The 27,001-nt window shown below is 44.4% G+C and overlaps 1 protein-coding gene across 2 annotated transcripts in view; it reads right to left on the reverse strand.

The window, feature by feature from the left end:
• The window catches only part of MGLL (monoglyceride lipase), a 105,389-nt gene that overhangs the window by 14,238 nt on the left and 64,150 nt on the right, over positions 1-27,001 (reverse strand). For both annotated transcript variants that reach the window (XM_074549789.1, XM_005485405.4), the window contains 2 exons: positions 5,096-5,232; positions 3,516-3,626 (listed from right to left, as the gene is read on the reverse strand). In XM_074549789.1, the coding sequence (XP_074405890.1) occupies positions 3,516-3,626; positions 5,096-5,232 (248 nt within the window). The remainder of the gene's footprint in view (positions 1-3,515; positions 3,627-5,095; positions 5,233-27,001) is intronic.

The following is a 27,001-nucleotide window of genomic DNA, read 5'->3' on the forward strand; positions in this document are numbered from 1 at the left end:
GCAGTTGCCTAGGCTGCACTCATTTTGATAAGCATATTCTCCAGGGAACCTGTAAATAAACAACAGCCAAGCGTGCATGCATTGGCTAAGGGAATCCATTGCTCACACGTCTCCTGGGAACCACACACAAAAGCACTGAGCAGCCTGGGCTGGAAACTGCTGCTAGAAGAAAGGGTAACATCTTTTATTTCAATAGGACTACAAGCACATTGATATCAGAGTTCTCTGATCTTTGATAGCTGCCTTTAATTAAGTGATCACTGCTTAAGTGAGAAAATACACAGTGAGTGTTCATTGGTCTGGTTTGTGGAGCTGTGGTGTTCACAGCTAACACAGCTAACACTTGGAGGTAGGCTGTCCCCTATGCCCTCTGTTTCTGCAGATACCTAACCATTTCTGAAGCACTCCCTGGCACTTCAGATCACAGATGACACATGACAGATTAATTATGGTATTAGGGGAATAACACAAGGTTGAAGTCAAAGTCATTGAGGAGGGAAAAGCAGTAAAGACTACAGCAGGTTTGGGAACACGAGTGTACCTTGGGGTAGACACGAGCAGGAGCCAGTGTCACTGCCAGTACCCTGAGCTCCTCACTGGCTATGACATTGTTCCAGCAAAGTTAAGTTTTACTACATAACAATGCAGGTATGAGCTTATGATTATCCAAGAAGGAATGGGGTTTTCCTCATTTCATGTTAACTCCAGGCAGTGGTGATTTAAGCTATGCACCTTCAGATATCCTAGGCAGGATTATGACTCTGAACCTGATGATTATCATCTCTGCTAAACTGAACAGAATAAAGGAATAAAGCAACAACAACAACAATAAAAATCAATATAGCATTTTCTTTCCGTTTGGTTACACCTTAGGAAAAGTCCTTTGCAGTATTACTGGGTGCAGATTCAGACTGGAAGACTGAGCAACGTGATGTCCAGTCAGGTTAGAAAGCAAAAGATCAGCAAGAGGTGAAAACACAAAAGCTAAAGAGACAATATTGTGTAGTGAGTCCTTAAACAATGGGCTGAGGGTCAGTACAGGATTAAACACCAGGGAATATTTCCTAAGGGGATGTCCTGCCCACCTGATTTCAAAGCATTCAATAGCAGAAATGTAGAGGGAGATGCTCTTTCACCCCTGCTCTGCCCTTTGCCAGCATATGTGACTCCTGTCTCTGCAGCCTTTGAAACGGCAAAGACTCAGAGCTGAATTTTGTCCAGGTCAGTTGAGAAGAAAAGGGGGAAGGCAGCAAGATCCCTCTCACAAAACTGGATTTGCAACTGGATGCTTCCATCAGGACACAGGATTTATAGGGCACTGATGAAATAGTTTCTGCAAAGAGCAGCATTTGATCTTCCTGCACAGAGCCTGCACAGTGCTGTGCCTCTGCTGCTGCCAGGGCTGGCTCAGCAGCCAGGGAAGGTACTTCTGAGAGGGTCTGAAGGACCCAGTGTGTCATCTGGCTCGGTGTTATTGTTGTCTTGAGCCCTCATTTGTTCAGGCCAAGGTAAATTCTTGCTCAGCTGGAAACTTCCCCAGCAAAGGGATGAATGCAGTGGTCCTTGGGAAATGGCCCAGGGCTCAGAAGTCGTATCAGTTCCAAGGGAAAAATAAGCCTTTGTTCCTCAGAGGCACAATCACCATGAAATGTTTTTTTACTCTCAGAGGAAAAAAAACCCACACAGCTTTATGGGAAAATGTGGTTTATGCAGGAATACTCAGCTTGTTTTCAATCCTTCCTCTTGCAAATACCTTTTCAACTCCCAAAATGATTTCAACTGAGTGTGACAGAACAGAGCTATTTCAGGCATAATTAATTTTTTATCAGTGTTGAGATGCAATAGATTTGAAAGAGAATGAAACTGACTGTGCTTTTGTAATACTGCATGTGAGAGACTTTCTAGGAAAGAGACAAAATAAAAACCTCCAAAATGCACCAGTTAGAGAACAGGATTTCCTACCTAAGTAATGCATCATTGCATTTTTTTCTTACACAGAAATAAAGCAACACCTGGTATAGTTCTGCAACAAAGCAGACTACAGTAATGCTAGTTCCCACAGACCTGGTGAGTCCTTGTTTCAGAAAGGGTTAAGCATCCAGCAAAAGGTAAAGCTACAGCAATTGTTCTCTATTTCTCTTGATTAGAAAGTAAAGGATAACAGTCTCTCTCATATTCAGACTGTTTATTATTTTTTCTTAATAGTTATTCTTTTTTGCTTTCCCAGATAAGAAAAAGCAAGGCCACTGGTGCTCACAGGCCACTTATGCCAGATGTAGCCTCATTTGAAGAATCAGTAACCAGCCTCCTAAAATCAGACTTTGGTATTCTGCCTCCTATTTAAATAAATTTACTTGGGCTGGATTACTTCAGGATTCACTTCTACTCTTAAAATTAGGTAGGACTATGGGAAAGCACTCAGAAGGAAAATATTGACTGGCATCCAGGTGGTGCAGATCTCAGCAGGGTTCTGATTCTTAAGGCTAGAGGTCTTAATGCATTTTTTCAGTGGAAAAGAGGTAATTAGAAAGCACCCTTTGGTGCTTGTAATGATTTGTGAGGTCTATAGATGGCTTTGGCTACAGCAGAAAGTGGGACAGGATTATACTGAAAGTTGAGGCAATCTGTCTGCTTCCTCACAGAGGAAAAAAAAAAAAAAAGGAGAAATAGCTTAGAAGTAAATTAAAACAAGAAGCTAGCCCTAGGAGAAGTGTCTAAGGAGAGAGGATAAAAGAAGGAGTCCTGTGGGAATGAGAGGCTCTGTCCTTCGTGCTGGTTTAGCTGCTCCTTCCCTTTGCTTGCAGCTTCTTTTAGGATTGCTGTTTATTCTTTTTAGAATGCAAAAAGGAGGAGAGAACTGAGGCTCAGTTGCTTTGCAGAGCTTCCCTGGGGAAGGGCAAACTGGGCAATGCAACTGTGGATCAGAAACAGCTCTGGAGGGCAGATGGAGATGGGAGGGGGATAAAGCCTAAATGCAAACCAAAAGAGATGGTCTGGACAAGAACCAGTCATGGTACCAGGCCAAATGGGATGCAGCTGGGGCACTGATGCTTCAGCTGGGAGCCTCTTTTGAGGCTCATAAAGGATTTCTGGGACTGAGGAGCTCTAGTTCTGTTCAGAAATTGGTCATCCCCCAAATGCCAAAAATAACCCTGGCCTGACTTAGCCAGCAGCCTGTGTTGCAACCATACCAGACTCTGCATGAGTCAGGAAGAAAGCTGTAGGAGAGGAAGGGAAAGGACAGCATTGTGTGGGCTGCCACGGGGTGAGGTGAAGAAAGCACAGTCTGCTACCACCAGTACCCAACTCTTGCTTAAACAGGTTTTTCTGGACAGGTTCAGGATTCACTTCCCCTATGAAAAGTAGATGGAAATATGGGGGAGGCACTTAAAAGTATTGACTGGCATCAAGATGGCACAGATCTCAAGAGGTTTTGCATTTCAAGGCCAGAGGTGTTAACTCTTTTCCTGGTGCAGAAGAGCAAGGTGACCATGTGCAAAGGGGTTTGCTCTTACCTTGATGGGAGTGGCGACTTCTGGGCTGGCTACCACTAAAGGAGAGATCAACAGCATGCCTGAAAACTCACTGGGCCGCTCACTGGCTGTCAGAATGGAGATGGCTCCCCCCTGCAATGCAAAATAACAGCCCACAGCTTAATACAGGTGCCAACATTTTGTTTGCATTGTAATCCTGTTACTGGAAGGGGTTTAGTCCAAGCAAGCCATTACTTCTGCCCCACTGAGAGTGCAGTGGGGTCAGCAAGGGAGGCTGCAGGAGTGGAAGTACTGGAAGTGTCTGGCTTTGTGGGGGAGAAGAGATCTGGTTTCTGTTCTCAGGCTACAAACCCTCTCATCACGCAACTCAACTCTCCATGCAATGTCCATCAGCTCCCCAGGATGACTTGTGTCCTTCTTACTTTAAAGGACTGAGAAGAAGAAAATATCTGAAGTGGTAGTTCAGAAGGGACTTGAAAAATAAGTTGAGTTTTATCAGCCTGACAGACTGGTGCTGCATGGGGAAGGTGCCCTGAAGCCGGGCTTGCTCCGTGCTGTGCCACTGGTAACCTGGGCAACAGCAGTGCTGCCACTGGCATGTGAAAATCTTCACTAATTAATGGGAATTCAATATTCTCCTCTTCAGTGTTCCCCAGCCCCACAAGGGCCTGGCAGCAAACACCCAGCCATGGTCTGGAGCTAAATGAGAGCCAGGCTGAGCCGTCCTGCACGAGGACGGGCTGATGGCGAGGGGTGCTGCTGGAAGGGATCCTTTGGGCTTGCTTGGGAAAGGATTAGTTGCCAAGGGAAATATTTGGTGAACTTCCACACTTCTGGAGATCCAGGGGCTTGTTAAATGGAGCAGCAGCAAGAAGCATCTCAAAGGCTTCAGTGGGAAATTGCTCCTTGTTACACGGTGGCTTTGGAGCATGAGAGCCCTTCAGAGCATGCCATGCCTTCTTATGCCAGAACACTTCTTTATCTGAGTATGGGCTGAATCCCAAAGTACTCATTCATTTTCCTCTCCTCTGGGAAGGCAGAGAGGGCAGATCAATGACATCAGTGGGAATACTGTTAGCTTGAATAAAGGGATTTGGCCCGTGCTGTCAGAATCAGGCTTCAGATCTGTTCACCAAATCAGTGCCTTTGTTTTTGCAGCCTTAATCCTTGGTACATTTTCCTGTTAGGTTGTTCAACAGAATAAGGCTACAGGGTATTTTTATGCTTCATCCCCATGCTCCTCACAAAGCCTTGGAGGGCTTAACCTCCTGGTTACTGGTTAAAATGAAAGGGGAAACCCGATGCTGCAGGGAGCTGGTGAGCCTTACCACACAGCCACGGGAGTGAATGGTCATGTTAAAAAGCAGGCTCCTCCTTGCAAATGGCTAATTAGGGCCATGGTGGGGGTGGAAAGTTAAGGACTGTCTTTACTCAAGGCAGATCTCAGGGCTGTAGCTTGCTGGCAAATCAATCAGTGAATGAAGTGGAATGGAAGGTTCTTTGCAATTTTGTTTTCCTGCTGTGGAGTTATTTCCTGCCATCTCCATGAGTGCCACCAGGCTGTGACACATGTCCTGGGAGGGGTAGGGGGTGGTGCTTACCATGGAGTGCCCCAGGATGAGAATAGGCAGTTTGGGGTGCTCCTTCTTCATGAGATCAATGTGCTGCAAGCTGTCCCTGATGAAGACGTGGAAATCTGAGACAACCATCCGATCACCCTCGCTCTGCCCGTGGCCAACTGCAGGGGAGAAGCAGAGCACACAGAGCACACAGATAAGTCACTGGAAGCACTGGGTACAGTCAAGAAAGGACCTGGCAGAAATAAACCTGTTGGACTGTTCCTGTCCTAACTTGACCTTCTCCTGCAGTCATCTCTCAACAGAAAAAGTGCTGCAGAAATGCAAAGGAAACTGCAAAGAGCTGTCAAGGGCCATATTGTCCATGACCTGACTTAAAAAAATAATCATAGAATGTTAAAGGATTGCAAGGGGCCTCTAAATTGGGACTTCTGTTCCCTCATGTTTCTATCTGCTCTTCAAGACTAAGACTACCAATTTACTTCTGGTAACCTCCACCATCAGGGTGGGGAAGGGCTGTCTTGCCTTGCTGATCCCAGGGTCACTGCATCCTGTGAAACAGGGATTTGCCTCAGGGATCATGGGTCTGGTGGCTCATTGTACAGCTGTAACTGCTGTGTTGCATCTTGGCCAACAACAGAAAGATTCTGGACTAGACAGAGTTGCTATAAATTAAATAGACCATGGACACTGGCTTTTCAGGGCTTGAGTGTGCATAAACTTCACAGTCCTGCTTTTTCTCATGATACTCTGCAGTGCTGGGTGGGCTGGAAACCTTCTCTGTGTAAGGTAAGGGGTCAAGTGATGGAGGTTGCAGCAGCCTGCAGTGGGCAAGTATCCAGTGGCATCCTCCTCCTAAACAAGTGTTAATGCCAGCTGTACCACACCTGGACACTGTTTCCTCGCTCTGTGTCTGGGAATTATCTTGCCTCACGGAAGGGAAGGGGAAGATTAAAATGGGAGCTGGTGAGTTGCCATGGGAACAGTGGCATCCCTGGCAGAGGTGGAGCCAGCATCACCACCAACACAGCCCCAGGCAATTTTGAGCTTGCAAAGGCTTGAAATTAATGCCACCTTAGGGAAGCAGTTTGCGTGCTTACCTGACCACACATGCATGTTACTGCCTATCACAAATAGGGTTTGTCCTTAGAAACAGCCCTTTGCTTGTTTCTGTTCCATGCAGGTTGTTAAGGAAAATTGTGAAGGGGAAAACACATCCCACTCATGTAGGTCAGGGCATAGGGGGTGTTAAACATCTCCCTCCTGCTGGGTGTCTCCTTAGGCCTTCTCCAGTGGGCGCTGAGGCACATTTATAGACACAAAGGGACAATGGCTTGTTAAAGGAGGTGAAGCTGATAATTGTTGACATGCTGGATGGTTCCCCTTGCAGTGATCAGCAAAGAAAAGCACCACTGACACAGCCACAAAGGTAGTCAGTCACATCTGCTGGCAGTGGTCATACCAGTGGGAATCAGTAGGTCTCAACTTTCTTGTAAGCCACCCAAAAAAATCACCTTGCAAATTAGGCAGAACTTCTAATAAAAATCTGGACTAAATTCACTCCATCTAGGAGAAACTGAGCCCCAAACTTGTTTTTTTGTCAGGTGGTCTCCATGGCTGGGTCTTTTGGCAGTGCAGGCTGCAATCAGCCACCCTGGCTGCCATAAAAACCCATACACACCATGCTGATCAATTATAAGTAACATTTTACCAGTTCTGCTTTCCATGCACACACTCCAATTCCTGCCAAAATATGGTGCAGCAAGCATCCTCCATGGATCAGTGACCAGAAACAAATCGAAGAGCAAATTAAAATACAAGTCATGATAATCTCCAGAAGTGAAACCATGTGTGTGGCTAGAGGAACTATTGACTTTAAACTGGTTATTATTACAGATGGAAAATGAGGTTATTACAATTTTTATACACATTCAGTCCACTCACTTTATGGTCCACAAATGTGTTATCTGCCTACTATTTAACTCCAAATGTAGCAGCTTAATGTGAGTTGAACAGTCCAGAGAGAGGAACATTTTCCCTAACAGAGCTCTGCACTTCAGTTTTTTATTTTCTCTGGTGCTGCCTCACTTGATTCTAGTTTCTCCTTCTCTGCAGTCTCAGGCAGCTGTGCAAGCAGAGACAGCAAACCCCTGAGGCCAAGGCCTGTCAGTGGGCCATGACTCCTTGCTCTGGAACAGGGAGCCCTTGGCCTATTTTTGGATGAGACTAAGGGAGGTCTGGAAAGCCTCCTTGGCTCTAGTGTGAAGAATTTCCCCACATAACAGTGACACTGCTTGTAGCAGTCAGAGCAATGATTGTGCAATCCAAGGAATACCTGTGCAATGCTGTGACAAATTCCTCTTCAAATTTTTCCTTTTTTTTTTGTTAATAACATAATGAACCCCCCTTTTTAACCCTGGTTTTAAATACCAAACTCCTGTTCCCCACTCAGATGGCACAAAGCCTGAGCAGCAGTTTGTCTGCACATGTGGGACAGGAAAGCCATGCAAGCCTTTGCTTTGATACTCTCCCTGCCCCTTGCACAAGGTTAGCCAGGGGGCATTGCTAGCTCATGGTCTTTTATTTTACTATTTTCTGTTCTTCCCCTCCAAGAAACCAAACTCATCCTCCAGTGAATGAGTATATTGCAAGTTTGAATTCCCCAGCTGACCAACTTCAGGGTGAGGAACCAAGACCCCTTCCATTAGAGGAAAGATATTTGCACAACCAAACATCAATACAATCAAGAGTATTGACGTGTTTTTCTCTGATCTTTTGCCTTTAGAGCTATTAAGAGTGAAAGGTCATGTTCATCCTTGATGTAAAGTTATTATCTTTGGGTTTTGCTGGGAATGAAGCTGCTGTGGTGATTCCACAGTGCCAGTGGGTGCAAGAGGAGTGAATCCACCTTCCCCTAGCAACTGGAACTAATCAGAGACTGCTCCACACCCAAGTGACACAACACCAAGGGTGACAACAGAGAATTGTCCAAGAATCCCAGCTCCTTGAGCTCCTCATCTCAGCATTCCCACAGGTTTCAGCAAGGCAGTGTGAGGTGCAGTGCACAGCGCTGTGACTGCTGGTGCACGTCCCCACAGCACCCAAAACTTTTAAATTATTTCTCATCTATCTATCTTCACACCCAGCTTGTGTGGTTCCCTGCTAGTGCTGTGTGTGTGCAGTGGCTCAGTGATCATTTCAGGTTGTGTGTACTGACCTAACTGCAGGCACCCTTTCCACAGGCCTTTAAAAGTGAGAATCCAAACCACATATTTTCAAGTTGCAAATCTAGAGTCAGGAGGTTTAAGCACCCATTTCCAACCAAACACACCTCTGCAAATTAACGTACTTTGCCCAAACAAAATCCAAATAAAGGCTTGATCATCTGGCCCAATATATCACACAGTTTTTTAATTCTTCCCTCTATTTTTCAGCATGAGCATGCTCAGACTGTGGCTCTGGCCCTGGAGTCAAGAACAAGAAACAACTCAGTCAGTCCTGTCAGAGAGCATGACTTCAGAGTGTGGTTCTACCTATGATTATAGATCCTCCAGAACTGCACATCTCTCTGGATAAAATAACACTGACTGCCTGCACAGGGAGACAAAGCTGAGAGTTCAGGGATGGAGTACTTGAGGGTGTGAAGTCTCAGGGTAGTCACTTATAACCATGTAAATATGACTCTGCCAGCAAAACAGATCCTGTGACCTCTACATCTACAAGTCCCTTCATTCCTCAAATCCCACATTCTCTCATGCTGTGGGGCTTGCTTTTGAAAACCACTCCAAAGCAGCCAGGCTCTTCAGCTGACATTGGCTCACACGCCTCAAAGAAAGGTTACGTCCTGTTCAGATTGGAGATATCCTGAAAAACATGTAAATAAAATCCAGTCCAACTTGACACTCCTTTCCCTTCATTGAAAGCCAGATGGGAACTGCCTGAAGGAATGAGCTCTGGGCTTGTTGGGCAGACTCAGTCTGATGAGGGTAACTAGGCTGGATCTCCACCAGCAGGATGCTTTTTTGCTGGGGCCGTGGGACAAGCTGAATAAATCCATCAGAGCTGAAGAAATCCATCCTTAAATGCAGTAAAGCAGAATATTAGGCAGAGAGGAGGGCTTGGCAGTATCAGTCCCTGCTCAGTGTGGGGTGCCTCAGCCCTCAGAGGCACCCTGGGCATGGTGAGTGTCCCCACACCCTGCTCACCCTCAGATACCTGCTCTGGTTTTGTTCTAAACACTGACTTTTACAGAAGCCACACACCATGCATATTTATTTCTCTTTCCAAGTGCTCAACCCTCCTGACAACACTGGAGCCTGGCCCTGGGTGCTCAGCTAAGGACTGAATTGACCCTCTGACCTTCAGCAGGAACATTTTGCTATGGAAAATGAGGTGATGGGAATGCAGGTCAAATGTTGAGCTCGGCTATGGTGCTGTAAATTCACCAATTTCAGGGCTGTGCCTTAAAGCTTACAGTCATGGGAAAGCAGAAATTATGCACCATGTTGTTTTTTCAGCCTTTGCCCCCTATCTATTATGGAAAAGCCATAAAACAAAGAGGACAGGAGAAATCTGCCTAGGGAACAGTAATTTTTCAGGAAGAATTTGTATCTTGGCCTTTCACATATTTTGGTGTTTCCAGCTTTGGGGGAAGGGTATGGTTTGGATTCATTTTTATTGCAGTGAGAACAACATCACTGTAGGATGAGATGTTCTCCTCTGCCAGCTGATGGTAGAAACAATCAGGAGGAATGCAGGGCTCGACTCCTGCCTCAGGATTCATCAATACTGTCTGTTTTCCTCTCTAGAGGTGTAACTCCAAGATTTTATAGTGGGAGAGTCAGGAACAGGCAGAGCCAGGGGTTAGGTCAGGAATTCAGGGCTAACCATTCTCTCAGCACAGACACATTTTGAATTGCAGTGGTATTAACAGAGGAGTGTCAGGAGTTTTCAGTGGTTAAAGGTGAGAATTACTACCACTGTGAATTCAGTGATTCCCAGAAACAGCTGAGGAGCAGCTCTGGTACCTCAGAGCCCCACACTGGAAAGAAATGTCTTAGTGATGGCTGAAGGACCATTGTTGGCAAGGCTTGGTGCTGGAGTGTTTGATTTAATAAGCTGGAGCATGATGTGAGTCAGTTCCCAAAGGGCTGTTGAAGGCCAGAAAAGGTGAATTTGCTGCTTTGGCACTGGCACTGCCACAGCAGTGGGCAGCAGTTCATTACAATACAGACATGGTGTGCAGAAAAGGATTTGTGTTAGAGCCCACAGCCAAGCTCAGGCTGAAGATACTCTTCTTTCACTGCCTTGTTCATCAATAAGCTTGTTGGAATCTGATAGGTACATTTGAAGCAAATGCCCAAATGGCTTTTGGAAAATAAGCTATTATGTGTTTATTAGCTTTCTGAAACATTTGTTTTATTCCTGAAGTCCTCTGCTTCTATTTTCTGCCCAAATTTGAGATGGAATGGACCTCTCACTGGTGTTGGACACTGTCACATGTGGGAAGGGGAGCCTACCTCACCCTTTTTTGTTCTCACCCCACCAAAGGTCATGCTGCTGGTAGGAGCACATATTAGCACATTTGCGTCCTGCTTGCTGTCTGGTCTAGGGAATAAAACACATAATTAAAAATGCTCATGGATGCTTTCCCTCTGCAGGTGACCCACACAGAGGAATGATGCTGGGTCTGGAGCCCACAGCAGGGAGATGCCATTGACAGAAATGTGGATGGTTCCTCTGGAGCACAAGGTGCGATGTGCTAGCCTAAACACTCACCCAGGATCTCCCTGAGCCTGCGGCTGCTTGCTCAGGTGGGCACCTCACTGTGATGGCCCCAACCTATCCTGAGACCCCAGTCCATGGGAAAGCACCACTTCAGCAGCTCATTTTGTATCCAAACCCCACAGACTGGGAGACAGCCCTTGCCTGCCTCTGCTTTCCTCTCTGCCCTTTACAAAATGCATTCAGACTTGGAGATAAAACTTAAGAGCACAAGATGCAGCAGATACAATAGCAGATACAATTTTCCAGAGTGTTTCAGCTTTAGCAGCCAGTGCAGCAGTTAATGAAGTGTGTCACAAGGCATTGCAGCTGATGCCTGTATTTATAATCTCTACTGAAACTCTTCTGCTTCTTTTTATTTCTTTTTATTTTTTTTTTCAGCACTTGTACAGCACCAGCACCACAGGGCATCACCACAGACCTTGGTCCAAGGTACAGCAAGATTTAAAAGTAATAATTAACTCTAATCCCAGGCTATAAGGCAGCATGGTTTTGCAGAGGAGGAGTTTGGAGAAAGCACATAGATGGAGAATTTGGGGGACACAATACACAAGGCACCACAGCAAATGTTCTGTGAAGCCTTGATTTTCTGCTTGGTGACTTTTTAAGGTTTAATGAAAAAATTATCAATGAAATAGTAAACACTTCAAATTGTCATAACAGTTCACTACTTAAAAAACTATACTTGTTTTGTTATGATTTAAGTACACATCTTTTTCATCAAGTGAGCAAAGCTCATTAATTAAACATACTGGATTTCAAAGCTCTGAATGTTTAATTATTTGTTTAACAAGCAGTACATCTAATCCACCATTCAGACACATAAACAACTAAAACAACAGGAAGGATCTTCAAAGCAGGACAATCAACATCTGGAAAAGTCAACAGACTGTGCCTGCATTGTCAGTAACACATAAAGCAAATGTTCCGCTGGCAGAACAAATACACAGAGGAAGCACCTCAGAGATCATCCTGCTGATTCCTGCTCAACAAAGCATCTTTCTTGCCCTCAGAACAGACTTATCACAGTAAGGGAGCTTGTTCCTGTTTGATTTCCCCAATCTTCAACCAAACCAAGCCTGATGCACCGAGGGCACGATGAAATTTCTGCCCTCCATCTGTACCTACTCTTCATTTCGCTGCACGTGGAGAGCTTTGGCACCAGGACAGAGCCACATGAGCCAGGAGAGAGCAGGGTAAGCTGTCCTGGGATTTAGAACACAGGTCATGCTCCCTTGACTCTGATCAAGCTGCTGTGCTTATTTTACCTTGGAGCTGAGTCTCAGTGTGCACCTGACTGAGCCTCAGCTGCGCCCTCATCCCCTCCCACAGCTCTGGTTTCCACTCAACAAAGACCAGTTTGACACAAGCCTGTGGTCTTTCCCAGCAAGATTTCTTTCACATCAGATGGGAACCATTAGGAGCTAAAAGGAGAAGATTCTCTCTCACCATTGCTTCCACTTTCATGTTCTTTGAGAACCTGAAATACAGCTCATTTAATGCTTATCCTCACCAACATCTGGGCAACCCCTTCTTGAGCACCTCCAGCAGAGATGCAGTGAAAACACTGGGTTTTCCCACATTACACAACCACTTAATATGGCACCCAACAGAATTACCTCTTCCCCTGGGTGTTTTATGCATGAAGCATGTAACTTAGAACTACAGGTGGATTCTGCCTCACTCTGACCAAAAAAGAGCCTTGTCCTGAAGGCACAAGTCCATCTGCTTCCCTCTTCCCTTCCAAGGTTAGCAAAATAATTTTCCTTTCAGCATTTGCTGGGTAGTTTTTATTCACTTGCCTCACACAAAGAGTGCAGCAAACTGAAAGCATTCTCCTCCCACATCAGAGACACATTTGCAGAGATGAGATATTTTTAGAATAGTGCACACAGAGATATATTGTTTGTTGTCTTGGTTAGGGAAAAAAAAAGTAACAGTCAATTTTCTATACTAAAATTATTTGTGCCTTATTGCTAGGGGGCAGACAACCAGTCATCTTGCTAAAGCCATTTGAGATCTTTTCAGTACTCCAGAGATGACAAACAAAATGACCTGGTATGTATCAGAGCAGTCGTTAATTCTGGCTAACAAGGCAAACTGTTTCTGTCAATGTTGAGAGCCAATTCTGCTCTAATGGATACAAACATGGTTCTTTTGGCCTTACAAGACTTACCCATTTCTAATGCAGTTGCTGAATTTGGCTCTGAACTGCAGTTCCTTAAAAGTCTTCCTGGAACATTATGTTGCTCATGCAAACATGCTGAAAAAACCCATCTGAGTGCTTGTGTTGCAAAATAAGGAGCTGCATTTACAAAGAGCAGTCACTGTGGCCAGCCTAGGAACCTGAGTGTCTCCTGCATCATGAGACGAAGGGGCCAAGGCACTGTGAGACCCTGCACATGCCATGGCCACCTCCCACACTGCCTGCAGAGGGGCAGCTTTGTCAGCCCTGTCACAAAATCAGGAAGCTGCTGTGGCGTGCCTGGGGAAGCCAAGGTCCATGAAAGAGGAATATGGAGCCCACTTCCTCCTCCACAAAGCACACAACAGTGTTCCACTTTCTTCCTCAGGCCCTTCTGCAGTGCCACCTCCCAAGCCAGCCCTTAAGAACATAAAAGCAGAGGACAGCTGACAGAAAAATCCTTTTCCACCAGGCTGCTGGGATCAATGGTTTGAAAACATTGCACAAAGCCAGTGTGGATGGCTGAGTAGCTGTTGAGCTCCTCTGCAAAAGAGTTTATTTTGCTGATGAATGAAATTATTCCTGTCGAATCTCTTCTCCTATGGGATGAAGATCACAACACAATATAAGATACATAATCAGCAAAGCACAACTTACAGTGGCTCTAAGGAGTCAGAGACACCAACTAATCAAGCACTAAGGGATTTTATTTAGGGCCTATAATAACTTTTGTAAGGCACTATATTTTTTAACAGTTATTCTTGCAGTTTTGCACTGAGATTTGCTCTCTTTCATGAGGAGCACATAATTTCCTGAAGAATCAGTGAGGTGACTTTATTTAGTATTGGAATTGGTCTTCAAAGACTTATTCTGGCATGACACAGAACCAGTATCAATGCCCAGATACTGCAGGAAAAATGCTTGGACTTTGCTGGAGCTAATCCAGGGTCTCACAAGCTCATTTGATCTATTTGCTACTGATCTAAGAGCAGAGAAGAGCTTTTATTCTGCTCTCCACATATGACTTGAGATATCACTAATGGTAGCTAGAGTTTCACCTTCAGTGGAAGAGGAAAGCAGCCAAGGGATATCTCCCTTGGCATTTTATTTTAGCTTTAAAAACATATATAATTTTCTTCCCTTGTTTCAATCCCAAAAATTAAAAGAAGAAGTGCAAGTTGTACTTTTTCCTAGCTGAAAACAAGGATGAAAATCTAATTGCACTAACTTTCTGTTATGCAATTTTAAAACAGCTGGGACACCAATTCAAAATGTCAGGATTTTCAATGAAAACAAATATTTTTGGAGTGCTGGAGTGGAGCTGCACACTCCCCTTCCCCTTCCCTTTCCCTGCCCATTTATTCCAGAGCACGTGTGCTGCCTCTCCAACACACACACGCTGTTAACTCCTAAATGACAGCTTGATCAACTAGAAAACATTTCCATTTCTTCCCTTAACAAACTGCACAATCCAGATGTGAGGCTTGGGTATCTCTGTGCTCGAGCAAACAATCAAATCAATTAATTTTGGGAAAGACAGACCCAATTCTTCCCTGCCTACAGTAGCTTGGGCATCACAAAGAAAAGAAGATGAAAGCTGGATCATGTAAGAACTCCCTTCATGCTGCTGAGGAATGTCTTGGGAGATGGACACAGCTTCCTTTCAAGCTCTCTTCAAAAGGTTCCTCTCCATGCAGACCACCCATTGGGGACCCACATCAATAACAACAACAAAAAAACGAATTTGAAAGACTCATTTTTCATCCAATTTATTTACATGTTAAAATAAACACGAGTTCCCATCTAGAGCAAGGGCTCCCAGTGGGTTCTGTTTAGTCTGTGAGATTCTTGGCACCAGAGTACAACATTTCTCTATTCCAAAGCAATCTTGGCACAGAATTGCTGGTTATATAATTTTTTTAAGCAACTGGCAAATGAATAATGATGTTTCTAAAAAGAGTGACTCGTGTTCTAGGATACCAGTAAGGTGTTTTACCAATTAATCTGCCAAAAGGTCATTAACAAACCTGAGATCTCAAGACCCTTCATTCAGGGTCAGCTCTCTCCATGGGTTGCACTTCCAGTTCTCAATCACCCTGTCCAAAGGGAGCTTTCTCACAGAGTTAAAAAGATTTTCCCTTTTTGCTTCGCTCCTTCCTATTTCCACATGGCAGTGCCACCCTCATTAGATGGGATTTGTCCCTGCTCCTGACAAGGCACGAAGGAAATACCACTCTCCCAGAACCAATAGCTTTTTATACCCACTTTGCACAAGCTCAATGGGTGAGCAGCAGGTGCATTATTTGAAATAAGGGCAGGCTTTTTAAATTATTTTTTTAAGCAGGGTATATCCGCCCAGAAATGTAGCTCACTCATACCCTAACAGATCTGGGAGCAGCACAATTAAGGAAAAAAGCTCCTGATGAAGCTGGCCTGGCAGGGAGCATTCCTGGGTGGGTCAGGCCTGCCCAGTGTGCACAAATGGTGCCAGTTGGCTCATGGCTGGGTGGCATTTAGATGGTGCACAGAAAAGTCACGGGGAGGTGGCAGGGCAGAAAATAGCTACCCTAAATCTGTCCTGCAGCAAAGCTGTTGTCCTTTCCTGGTAGAGGTTGATTTCAAAGTTAGTGTTGTGGTCGTTTTTTTACCACTTCATACCCTTTTCTCTGTATGTTTCCTCACTGCAACTCTGAAATTCTCCTCACTATATATATATATTTCCCAAAAAACCAGGATCAAACAGGCAGGTTATTGCTTTCTGTGCTCTATTACTCATTTCAAGCCATGCCTGGGTGACAGTAGGCAATGAATCCTGGCTGGCAGGTCTACAGTTCAGTAAACAATGCACAGATGCAAGTGTTGAGCTATTGAAGGTTACAGACCCAATTGCTGTTTTTGGGCTGTGAGAGCTCCTTCACCACCAGCCAGCAAGGGCGTATTTTCAGCTCAGGGAGAGATCTCTACAAAATCTGGTCAGGAGAGTGCAAGGTGCATGAGAAGGCACAGGGCTGCAGCCAAAAGTGCAGGTGGCACCAGGCAGGGTCAGCTCACCAGTGTCCCCTGCCTCCTCTCCCTCCCCCAGCCCTCTGCTGAGCTGAGCATGGACTTGGCACCACCGTGGGTCAGGCAGCCTGCTCTGAGCGTTAGAAAAACTGCCAGGATCTGTCAGCAGCCTTTGTCTTGGATAAATTCAGAACCAGAAAATAAATGTAGCATGGAGAATGTCAATTTTAAGAGATCTGGGTTGAGAGCATTAGTCTTTGTGCCATCTACAATTCAGCACTTTTTTTTTTAAAACTTTATTTTGGTAGCTAAGCAAGAATTCTCAGATTAGAGAGTACTGCCAAGCCCTGAATAAATCCCAGCATTAGAGATGCTGTGGGTATAACAGCTCTCCCCATGAACTGAATCTGCAGACAGCATCCTCAGAGAAATTAACCCTCGAGTGCCACAGGACAGGCTCTGCAGCATCAGTTCTGATGCTCTGGGAAATCTCACCCTGTGGTTAGAACAGGTTTCTCCCATTCATGGAGCAACACTGATGAAGGGTGGAGTAAAGCACAGGCTTAGAATAACTTAGAATGGCTGACACAGTAACTTTCCTGCATTGCTGGTGTAGTGGTCAAGTTTCCAGGTGGAATCCTGAATTCAACCAAAGTATGTGTAATTACCAAACTAGTCAAGCAGCTTGTAATTACCTGACATCTGATTGTTTATTTTCCATCCACAGCCCATTCCTTAGCAGCTCTGAAAGCACCTGCTTAGAATTTGGATAAAAGGAAAAGCTATACAGGTGCAATTTAACCTTTCTTATTTTTCTGCCTCATCCCTTTCAGTCTTGGTGAGATGTTTTATTATAACTGCTCTATTCACTGGCTGAATCTTCCTCTCAGCCGGTGAAGAACCATTCACAGTGATGGTTTTGCATTCTTGGAGCTCAGGGCTCCTCAGCTGCAAGTTCCCTGGAACTGGGTCAGCATCACATTCAGGTGTTTCCATGCATAACCTGAGATACACTGAGGTGAAGTGTCACTCCTGAGAGCCAAGCCAAACCTGTGGCACAGCCAAGGGACAGTTTCCAAATCCCTTCTTGCACAGCCGCCTACTGTGCTACAGAATGAGCCCCATCCTGATCTGAGTCACACAGGACTGATCAATGGGAAGGGAACCTGCAAGAGACACCCACAGCCGAAACTGCAGCATTGCTGGAACATAACACAGGCCAGATTGAAGTGATGTGAAACCCAGGGGAGTCTTCAGAAATATATAAAAAAAAGAGCTTTTCTAGTGTAGGTCACTAAAATTTGGCCACAGCTGGCACAGACAGGACATGCTCCCATCTGAGGACTGGCTGTTAGAGAAATGGGCTGATGAGTCCTTATTTGATGTCTTAGTACATTATGGAACCAAAATCCCCCCATGGCACTTGGCTCCCTCACTGCCTGAATGCACAGAAGACTTCCAAGTGAGCTCCACACACATCTTCAGGTAAGACTTCCAGATGGCCTTAGGTTCTGTAAGAGCTTTTGCAATCCTCATTTTGTTATTCTGGAGAAGGCTCAAGGCCAAAAGGAGTGTCACTGGGATGCTGGAGAATCTCAGCTGGGTTGGAGAAGGAACCAGAGGTTAACCAGATGTTTTGCTTTGCTTTACCAATGGCCTCAGAAGTGAAGAGGATTACACTGCCAGAGGCTTTCAATTATCAAGGTTAACTTCCTAAAATTCTGAAATAATTTTCCCAAAGCACCAACTATGATTGTATGGCTCCCTGTACACTTTAAATGCTAAAATGATATTTTATTCTCTAAAATAATAGTTCAAGATATGCAAGTTTTTTGCTAAAATAGGAAAAAAAGCCTTAAAACCTATGAGTCAAATCCTAGTCCTACTGAAGTTAGTGGCATTTAGCTACTGCCTTCAGAGGATGCAAGCATGTATTCTGTGTGCAGCAGCACAGAAGCAATTAAGGCTCAAGCAACTAAGAAATAAATCCCCAAACTACACAAGAATCACATGATAAACTTGGCTGTAAGTTAGAGGCACTCTGGAAGAAAAGAGAGGCTGCAGGGCAGAGCTGGGCACACAGGGACTGGCACACCCCTGAAGGAGAAGGGGGCAAAGCTGATGGAATCTGATCCCTCAGCTGATGTCTCAAAGAGGAAAGGAGAGGTAGAACCAGGAGGGGGCCATGGGATGTGTGGCACAGAAGTGACAGACATCAGCAAATGACAGCAGTTTATGTTATTAATGTTCTGCCAGGCTCCCCAGACAACCAAAGGAGAAATGCTCTGAACTAACATGTTGTGGGTAACTATAGAAGGAGAAGAGAAAAACATTGGCATCCAGCCCTAATGTGGGCAGGAATACACTGGGACAAAAAATGAGGATCTTCAAAGAGTCAGAGGGGCAACAGCCTGGAACCGCCTGCTCAGCAGCCACAGTGTGTGCTGGCAACCAAACTTGGCTAAAAACTGATCTTTGACCACTTGTGAAGAAGACAGAGGGTGCTGTTTGCAGGAACAAATGCCTAGATAATGCAGGGAGTGTCTTTCTGCCCCTGCTGCTAACAGGAGTATGTTTTAATAATAAAATAAATGCCCTCTTTTAACATTCAAAATGAAAGTGCAATAGGAGAAGCACTATTAAATTAAATCCACCAGACTCTGCAGAACCAAATCTGTTTCTCTGCAACACTTGGACTTATTCAAGAGGGAAGAACCTGAATATGTTAATCAACAAAGGATTAATTTTCCTATTGTTCACTAATTACTTTTCTTCTGGGGCTTGTTGCTGCAATATGCACTCATTTGGAGGCACTGACAGAGAACATTCTGTTTTTTAAAAAAACCTCTACATATTTTGTTATTTAAAAAATTACTATTAGTTTTAGGACTTCTGAGAGTCCCTTAAAAGTTCTGCACACAGTCTGTAACCAATAGAGCTACTACAAGGGAAATCAGCAGGGAGAAAATCCACCAGCTGGAATCAGAAATTCCAGCTCTGGAAAAATATGCTACACTTTATGAATGAACAAATAAACAAACAATGCACACTAGAACTACAAATTATGAAAAGCAGTGTATGGGCTGCTTCTGCATCTTTATTTTGACGAGCGGAGCTCTGGAACTTGGGCCATGAAGGAGCAGGAAGCTGATGCCTAGAAGGACCCTGGAGATGGTTTAGACCCTGCCCCAGCTCCTGGCATTTCACATTGTGCCAACACACACTGTGGGGTAGGTTTGCCTGGAGTAGGCCAAGGGAGTCTGTTAATAGCAAGTTTTGGTGAAAAATAGGCTGAGTGCCACAGTTTGATCAAAACACACAAATGCATGCAACTTAAGTGAGCCTTCCCATGACTTCAGAAGGAGGTTATAAGGAAAAACCATTCTCTTATTGGAAGTTTTGGAAAGTTTTGCTGCTTTAGTGAATTATTTCCCCTGATACTGTGACTGTTCAGTTCTGCAAGAAGGATTTTATTCTCAGTTTCCAATGTAGGCAGGGCACAAAAAGCATTAAAAAAGAAGACAAAATTAAAATTGCAGGTTCAGGCTGTTTATTGACTGGATATGTGGTTTACTTCTCTTTGTAAATCTGCCTGTCCTTTGCCTTTGTTTGTGCAAGTAAGAGCTCTCTTTGCACACCACACCCCTTAACAGGGCTCTTCTCCAGGTTATTGCTGAAACAGGCACTAATCTGAGCTGGACTAATCTGAGCTGGACTAATCTGAACTGGACTAATCTGATCTGGACTAATCTGAGCTGGGCTGGGCTCCTGTGACTCCTGTTATCTATCTAAAAAGGTACTGAAGGAATCCAAATAATGTTTTAATCCAACTGGAGTTATATAAACAAAGTATGTTTTTTCCCTTTAATTTTCAAAGGGTGTTCAGTAACTTGGAACAGTCATTTGTAACTCAATTGGATGACAAAGTCCACACCTGTATAAAGATACTCTTGTAGGTGAGGAATCATCAGTAATTAGCTTCTGAAACTTCATCCAAATATCACATCTGAAAAACAATAGGCAAGCTAAGCACATTAATGAAATGCTGTTGCTATGGGAAAATTGTTCCTGTAAAGGTGGAAATAAACACACTTTCTTTTTCTCACAGTGCAAAAATGTCAAAAAGCCTCTCCTTGAGGATGAGGCTGGTATTAACCATAGGTACTATTAAAGTCTGCTTTTAAGAAGGTAGTTTCTTTCGCCCATTTCAAAACCCTCTATGTTTTATTTTTAGAAGCAAAACATCCCAAATACTAGCAGCTAGAATGCTCTTTAATTCATAAAAAGTAATTGATGTTGGGACATACGGGGATTATCTAGTTCAAAGTGTTTCCCATTTAACCAGGTTACCCAGGGCCTTATTGAGCTGGGTTTATAATATCTCCCTGGGTCCTGCTCCAACATTTGAGTGCCCTCAGGGTGAAGAAATTTTTCCTTGTACATAATTGGGATTTCTTCTGCTGTAACTTGTGTCACCTCCCTCTCATTCCATCACTGGGCACCTCCAAGAGTCTGGCCCTGCTGTCACCTCATGCTCCCACTTGTAGACTTGTAGACAGCAACAAGACCCCCTCTTCTAAGCCTAAATAAGGCTTCTTAAAGCTTCCTTCTCTTCTAAGGCTAAACAAGCCCAGTTTTATCAGCCTCTCCTCGCACATCTTGTCCTCCAGTACCCTAATTGTTTTGACAGCCCTCCTCTGGCCTTGGTCCAGCATGTCAATGTTTTCATTTTACTGGGGAGCAAATTGGACCCAGTGTGTCAGATGTAGTCCCAAAAACGCTGAATGGAAGAGAACAATCACTTCTCTTTAGTTGCTGGCTATAATCTTTCAATACAGCTCAGTATGGGGTGGCCTTCTCCACCACAAGGTCACACTGCTGACCTATGTCCAGCTTGTCTGTGAGGATCCCCAGGTCCTTTTCTGCAAAGCTGCTTTCCATTCATTCAGTGCCCAGCCTTTAATGCTGAACGGGGTTACTCCAACACAGATGCAGAACCCCCCAAGCGCCTTTGTTGAAACTTCACAAGGTCCCTGCCAGTCCCTTTCTTCTGCACGTTAGCCTTCCATGCTCAATTTCCACCCTGAAAACTGGCTGAAAGTGCTCTCCATCCCATCATCCACACCACTAATGGAAAAGGTCCACTGATATTATAAGCAACACTCATTTGTTATTCTTTCTCTTGAAGAAGACAGATTCCTCTGATGCTTCTTGAGGTCAAAGTCCCTGATGATATGAACTAATGTCCTACCACAGAAGTCAGTCAAGAAGCAAAGTTTGAAGCAAGTTTGACATCTGCCCAGTAGCCCCAGATAACAGACACAGCTGGGAACATGAAAGGATCTGTTCTCTCAGCCTTAGCTCTAATAACCATCTGGTCCTTGTCTTTCCACCCTGGAGCATCTTGCATGCAGACAGACATACACCCACAGCCTGCAGGGCTGGTTATGGAGAGCGGGGAAGCTGTTGAAAACATTACAGGAGGTTGCCAGCCCTTCTGCACTAACACAAAATGCAATTACAAGTTGCAGCTTGAACCTGCTTTCTGACATTGTGACAGGGTTATGGTGGATTTATATGAGCAGCTGTGAAAGCAGAATTTGACCCTTGATTTGGGGATTGATTTATACAGGTAAACACTGAGTACAGATGACAACAGCACAGAATCTTGAAACAGCAAGAGTGAAACAACAGATGAAATTAGGATGATTGTAAGATGAAATGAGCTGAGTTCAGTCAGGGCTATTTCCCCTTTAGTTTCTCAAATTCACCAAAGTGAAACCTTTGTCCAAAAAGGACAAATTTTTTTATTCCTAATTATTGGAATAATTCATTCAAAATATCTGTTGCTTAGGCCTAACATTTTCAGCACCACATGAAAAGCAAATTCAATGTTCCACTCCCCTCACAGAGTGTATCTCTCACCTGAGAGGCAGAACTGTGGAAGAGAAGCCAGAAGGACCCAACCCTCATGGTAAGGAAAAGCCTTTTTAAGTTTCTCCAATGAATGACCCATCTTTCTCCTGTCATTCTGTCTGTCTGTCTGTCAACAGTTAACAGCCAGCAGTGACAGCTGAGGAGCATGGCCTGGGCAGTGGGCAGAGCTGACACTGTGGCAGAGGGAGCTCAGCCATTGTGTCAAAGGGAGCTCTCTGTTCCTGCTGCTGCTGTGTCCATGCTCACTGGGACTGTTGTTCCAGCCTCACGCCTCCTTGTGTGAGGGCCAACAGCGAGGCTTTGTTCGAGAAGCAGCTGCTGAGAAGATGTCCTGTCTCATGGAATGACCAACTGACGTTTCTCCCCCTGCTCTTCAGTAAGCAGGGAATTATCAGGAGAGCTGGGGTGGGCTGCCTGGCCCATTTAGTTCAGAGTAAAAAGCCAGGCCGTCAGACCCCAGTGTGCCCCAAAAGGGATTCCCTCATAAAGTGGGCCTGAAACAAAGCCAGGGGAGCTGGCTCCCCCAGCACCTTCTTCTCATCACCTGGTGGAGTGAGGAAAGAGACTGGCTCATGCCAGAGGGCGGATGGGGCATGCCTGGATTGAGATGTGACCCAGGTCTGCTTCCCTCAGAGCTCACAGCACATCTCTGCTGGCTGACGAGTGAGCTCAGTTCAGCCAGGGCCTGAGCCAAAGATCCTGTTCAGCTGGATGACATCTTGTTTATTCAATAACCTTTTGTTACGGGGTGGATACAAAGCAGTGAGGAAATGGTTGAGCAGTTGGGAGGAGCAGAGTAACTGAGGAAACCACAACCATTCTCTTGCAATCTTTGCTGCAGCCCACCATGGTCATCCAGTGATGTCCACATAGAGGGGCAGTGATGAAGGAACATCTGCATTGCCTTTCCCCCTATCCCCACAGTGCCTGCATCCAGCTCTGGGTTATAGCATGGTGCTAACCTGTCTTACCTCACTGACTGTACCACAATTAAATCTGACTTAAAAAATAATAATTGGTCAGGGTCAGATAAACAAATAGATTGCTTTGAGCAGCCTGGGTGTGGTTGGCAAGTTTTCATAGCTCACAGTAGATGACACTACGTGCCTGATTTCAGGCGTCCTTTCTTCTATGCATCTGTGCTAAAGGTGTAGCCAGTCCTCACAATTTCCAAACTCCCTTGCCTAAAAGACTGGTGCAAGACTATGTTTTCCCCACTTTTACATCAGCAGGGATGTTCATGAAACAAATAAAGTCTCATACCCCTGAGTGGAGTAGAGAGGAAACACCTCTGAGTATTCCCTGCACCTTTCCTAACCCAAATATTTAAAACAAAATACTACACTGCTGCATATGTGTGCTCCATCAGACACATCAGCTCTATGGAGCCTTACTGTTTATTTATTTTTAGTTTGCTGTGGTCTAGCTGCTTCCTGGCCTCACAGTGCTGTTTCATCTGCCTTCACATGACAAAAAAAACCCCAAAGGCTGCATTTGCCTTTCTAAGTCCTGGCTTCCTCCAGAGCAAGAGACACTGCAAGGATGTGCTTTCATGATTCACCCAGAGTTTTCTTTCTGTTGTGTAGTTGTTCCTCTCAAATGGAAACAACTCTGACTGCCCTGAAAGATGCCATGTGGTGCATGCAGAGATTTGGGAGCGTGTGATCCCAGTGTGAATGAAAGGTGAGGGCTAAAGCAGCAGAGATCACTTCACCAGGGCAAGATGGGCTGCAGAAACCTGTAATGATCTTCTCAAAAATAACAAGAATAATGTGGAAACCACCATTTAATAAAGCCCATCTCAAAGTGCTTACAACTGCCTGTTGTGCCACAGGATACTCCCCTAGGGCTACACTGTGTTATGATACAATTATGGGCACATTTCAGCACCATTATGTTATAGGAGTTGTATCAGAGGACTTTTTCCTGCATGAGCTGTGGTCCCTCTGGGATCTACCATCTCACAACCACCAAAAGAACCCAGGCTCATGCAGCAACTTGGGAAAAAGCAGAGAAATAGACTGCCCAGTTGAAAGATTGTGTTCAAGAGCTTGTTCAGTGCATGGGAAAAGTTGCATCTTAGCCATAGCATTAATTTTATAATTTCTATAATTTCAAAGAGGTTAAACAGCATGACCCAGTTACCTCAGCAAGCTGTGACTGCTATTCTGAAATCCAGAGTTACAAGATCAGTGATTCCGGAAGAGTTGAAGGTTAGAAACAACTGATTTCACTTTGCCTGGAGCTCCTTGGTGGCTGCAGGGTGGGATCTCAGCTCATCTCCTTCCTTGAGAATTCCCACAACCAAAACAGAGAGAAGGAAGGCAGAACTAATTTTACTCACTAGCCATTTGTTTATACGATGACTTTTCTCCAGGTTCTCAGAGTTGTCTCACTGCCTAAGGAATTCCATGGTGTGGTGCAGTATCTGAACCCTCACCCTGCATTTGCAATCTGTGGTTTCAGCTCCTGTGTGCCCCACACAGGGGTAGCATTCCTCACCACTGCCTGGAAGGCAGATAAACCTGTCTGCTACCTTCATTCAATATCTGGAGAAGGAAAGGCAGGGAAAGGTTTGGGATTATACTGAGCAGGGAGTCAAAACAGGGATAAAACAGCACTGGCAGTGCTGTACCAGCAGAGCAAAGAGCCTTCTCCTCTGGGGTCCCCTGTCAGAGGAACCCAGAGCTCTCAGCTGGAGAAAAGTGACAATGCCCACAACCCACTGTAAGCCTCCTGTCAAAGGAAAGGAAACAGTGAGTGCCATTCTTCCCCACAGCTCTGCAGAAAAGTCTTCAAACCTTCCCTGCCCTGGTGCAATGGGTTCATCCAGAACATTCCTGCGTGCTAATGTACATGAGCTGTTACTTCACACTTACAGTGCCACCCTAACTCTTGTTCTTATGAATTCTGACATCCTTCCTGGTCATTTCCCCCTCCCATTTTGACCATGTTTAGTTCTTTTTAATCTTTCTGTGTAGACCAATCCTTCCCAGTGCTATGAATAAATAAAAGCCTTCTGTTCTCATCAACAAAATGGTCTTTTAACAGTTGCAAGAACAACATAGCAATCACTTAGAAAAAAAAACAAAACAAAAGCAGCTAATATTTGGTGCATTTAAAAATATCTGCTTAAGCTATTTTCTACATTTTAGAAATAAATATTTCATTAAACAGAGAAAGCAGTGAAAAAATTAATGGAGAGAAGAAGCACCAGTGGGTGTCTGAGAGGGACCTGCTAACCCATCAGAAATGCTCCCCACACACAAAGCAGCAGCAGCAGGGCTGCCAGAGCAAGCTGAACTTCAGTTAGAAACATCTAAGGAATGTGAATAAGCTGTTAGAGCTGCAACCTTCCCCTCTGCTTTGATCTGACATTAAACATAACTTGAGAGTGGGAAACTCAACAGCTTCAAAAAGGGTGAAAGGTTCAAAGGTCCTCATGTACCAGGACAGGTAGAGGGTTTATTCCTCCTGAAGAAAGTAGAATGAAAGTGAATCTGGTGGCTAGGAACTGCCACCAGGTTAGGGCTGAGAATTTCATCCTCCTCATCCTTATGTAAAACAGACACAAAACCCATAAGTAGCATGAGCAAGTACAAGTGAAAAAGAGGCCTAAGTTCAACTATGATTAAAAAGTGTAAGAAAAAAGTAAACACATTTTTGTGGTCCCTGTGTCTTGCAAATGTGTTTCTGACTGCTATTAGTTGACATGTACTTTTGAAGGTGAAATTGTGGTTTTTCTGGGCTCTGGCCACGTAATGCAACCATAGAGCATTAGATCTCAGCAAATGAGATGTTACAGGAAGAGAGACAAGGATAGCTGGAACATCATGTGCTTTACCAGCTCAAAATGCTTGGTATGAGGAAACAAAGCCACATTCTCCAGCCTTTATTCTTGTTTTCCTTGGCTCTCAGCTTTACAGATCCCTAAAATTACTGTGTTAAAACTAAAGGAGCTGGAATCTGCAGCTGACTGAAGAACTGCAATATCACTCCACTTTGATGAATCCCCCACAGTTATTCATTCTGAGAGCTTTCCTAAATTGGTTGCCAATAACCTGTTTGTATCTTTCTTCTCTCATCAGAATCTTGCCATAATAAAACAATATTAGCACAGAAATTAAGTTGAAAAGGTGATATTTTGTTTCAAAATAGCTAAATTTGAAGAAATAGCAAGGTCATCCCAGCAGCCTTAATTCTGCCATCATGAAGCTGCATGCCAAGCAAATCCAGAAAACATGGGAAGCAGTTACCTGCCTGTTAAAAACTCCTTGTAAGAGACCACAGGAAAAAAAAATTGCTGTATTACACAGAAATTCCATTTTCCTCTTTCACAGGGCTGATATAAACCAAAGCCATTTAATAATATTAGATGTAAGCTAAGGTTAAGAGGTCTTCTGGAATTCAATTTCCACCGTCACCATGGAAAATTTCTAATACATATCTATGAGGTCCAGCAGTCTTGTGATTACAATGAAATATCCCAAAGAGTGAATGCTCAAATCTTCACATACTGAGAAAAGTGAGCCAGAGGTACCTTACACTAAGGGGCAATGCTAAGACCCAAATTGGAGTGCACAGTGTTTGTTACTGTGTGAAGCACCTTTTTGGTCAAGCCTTGCATAAGAGGAAACACTGATTCAGAGCAGCCTTTGGCAAGATTTAGGGCCCATGTGTGAGCTCCTACAGAGTCAGCAATAAAAATGGAAATTATTTTTCCTTCTTTTGACTGAAGGATAGACACAACATAAATCAATCAATTCACACATACTCCGACCATGGTAACTTCCCGAGTCATTTGGGAAATCTCGCTTGCCACACTGTGGAACTGCATTAATGATCTCATGGATAATGCACCTGTATTGGGAATTTTATCCATGAGAATACCAGAACCTGAACAAATATCCAGGTCAGGAAGTCTACACTGAGCTCACATGACCAAGAGCCATGGTATGAGGTAGGGAGCAGACAGCTATTATGGTGCTAACACAATTGAATAATTGATATTACCCAAAGGT

This window comes from Zonotrichia albicollis, chromosome 12 (genome assembly GCF_047830755.1).
Source record: "Zonotrichia albicollis isolate bZonAlb1 chromosome 12, bZonAlb1.hap1, whole genome shotgun sequence".
NCBI classification, from domain to species: Eukaryota; Metazoa; Chordata; class Aves; order Passeriformes; family Passerellidae; genus Zonotrichia; species Zonotrichia albicollis.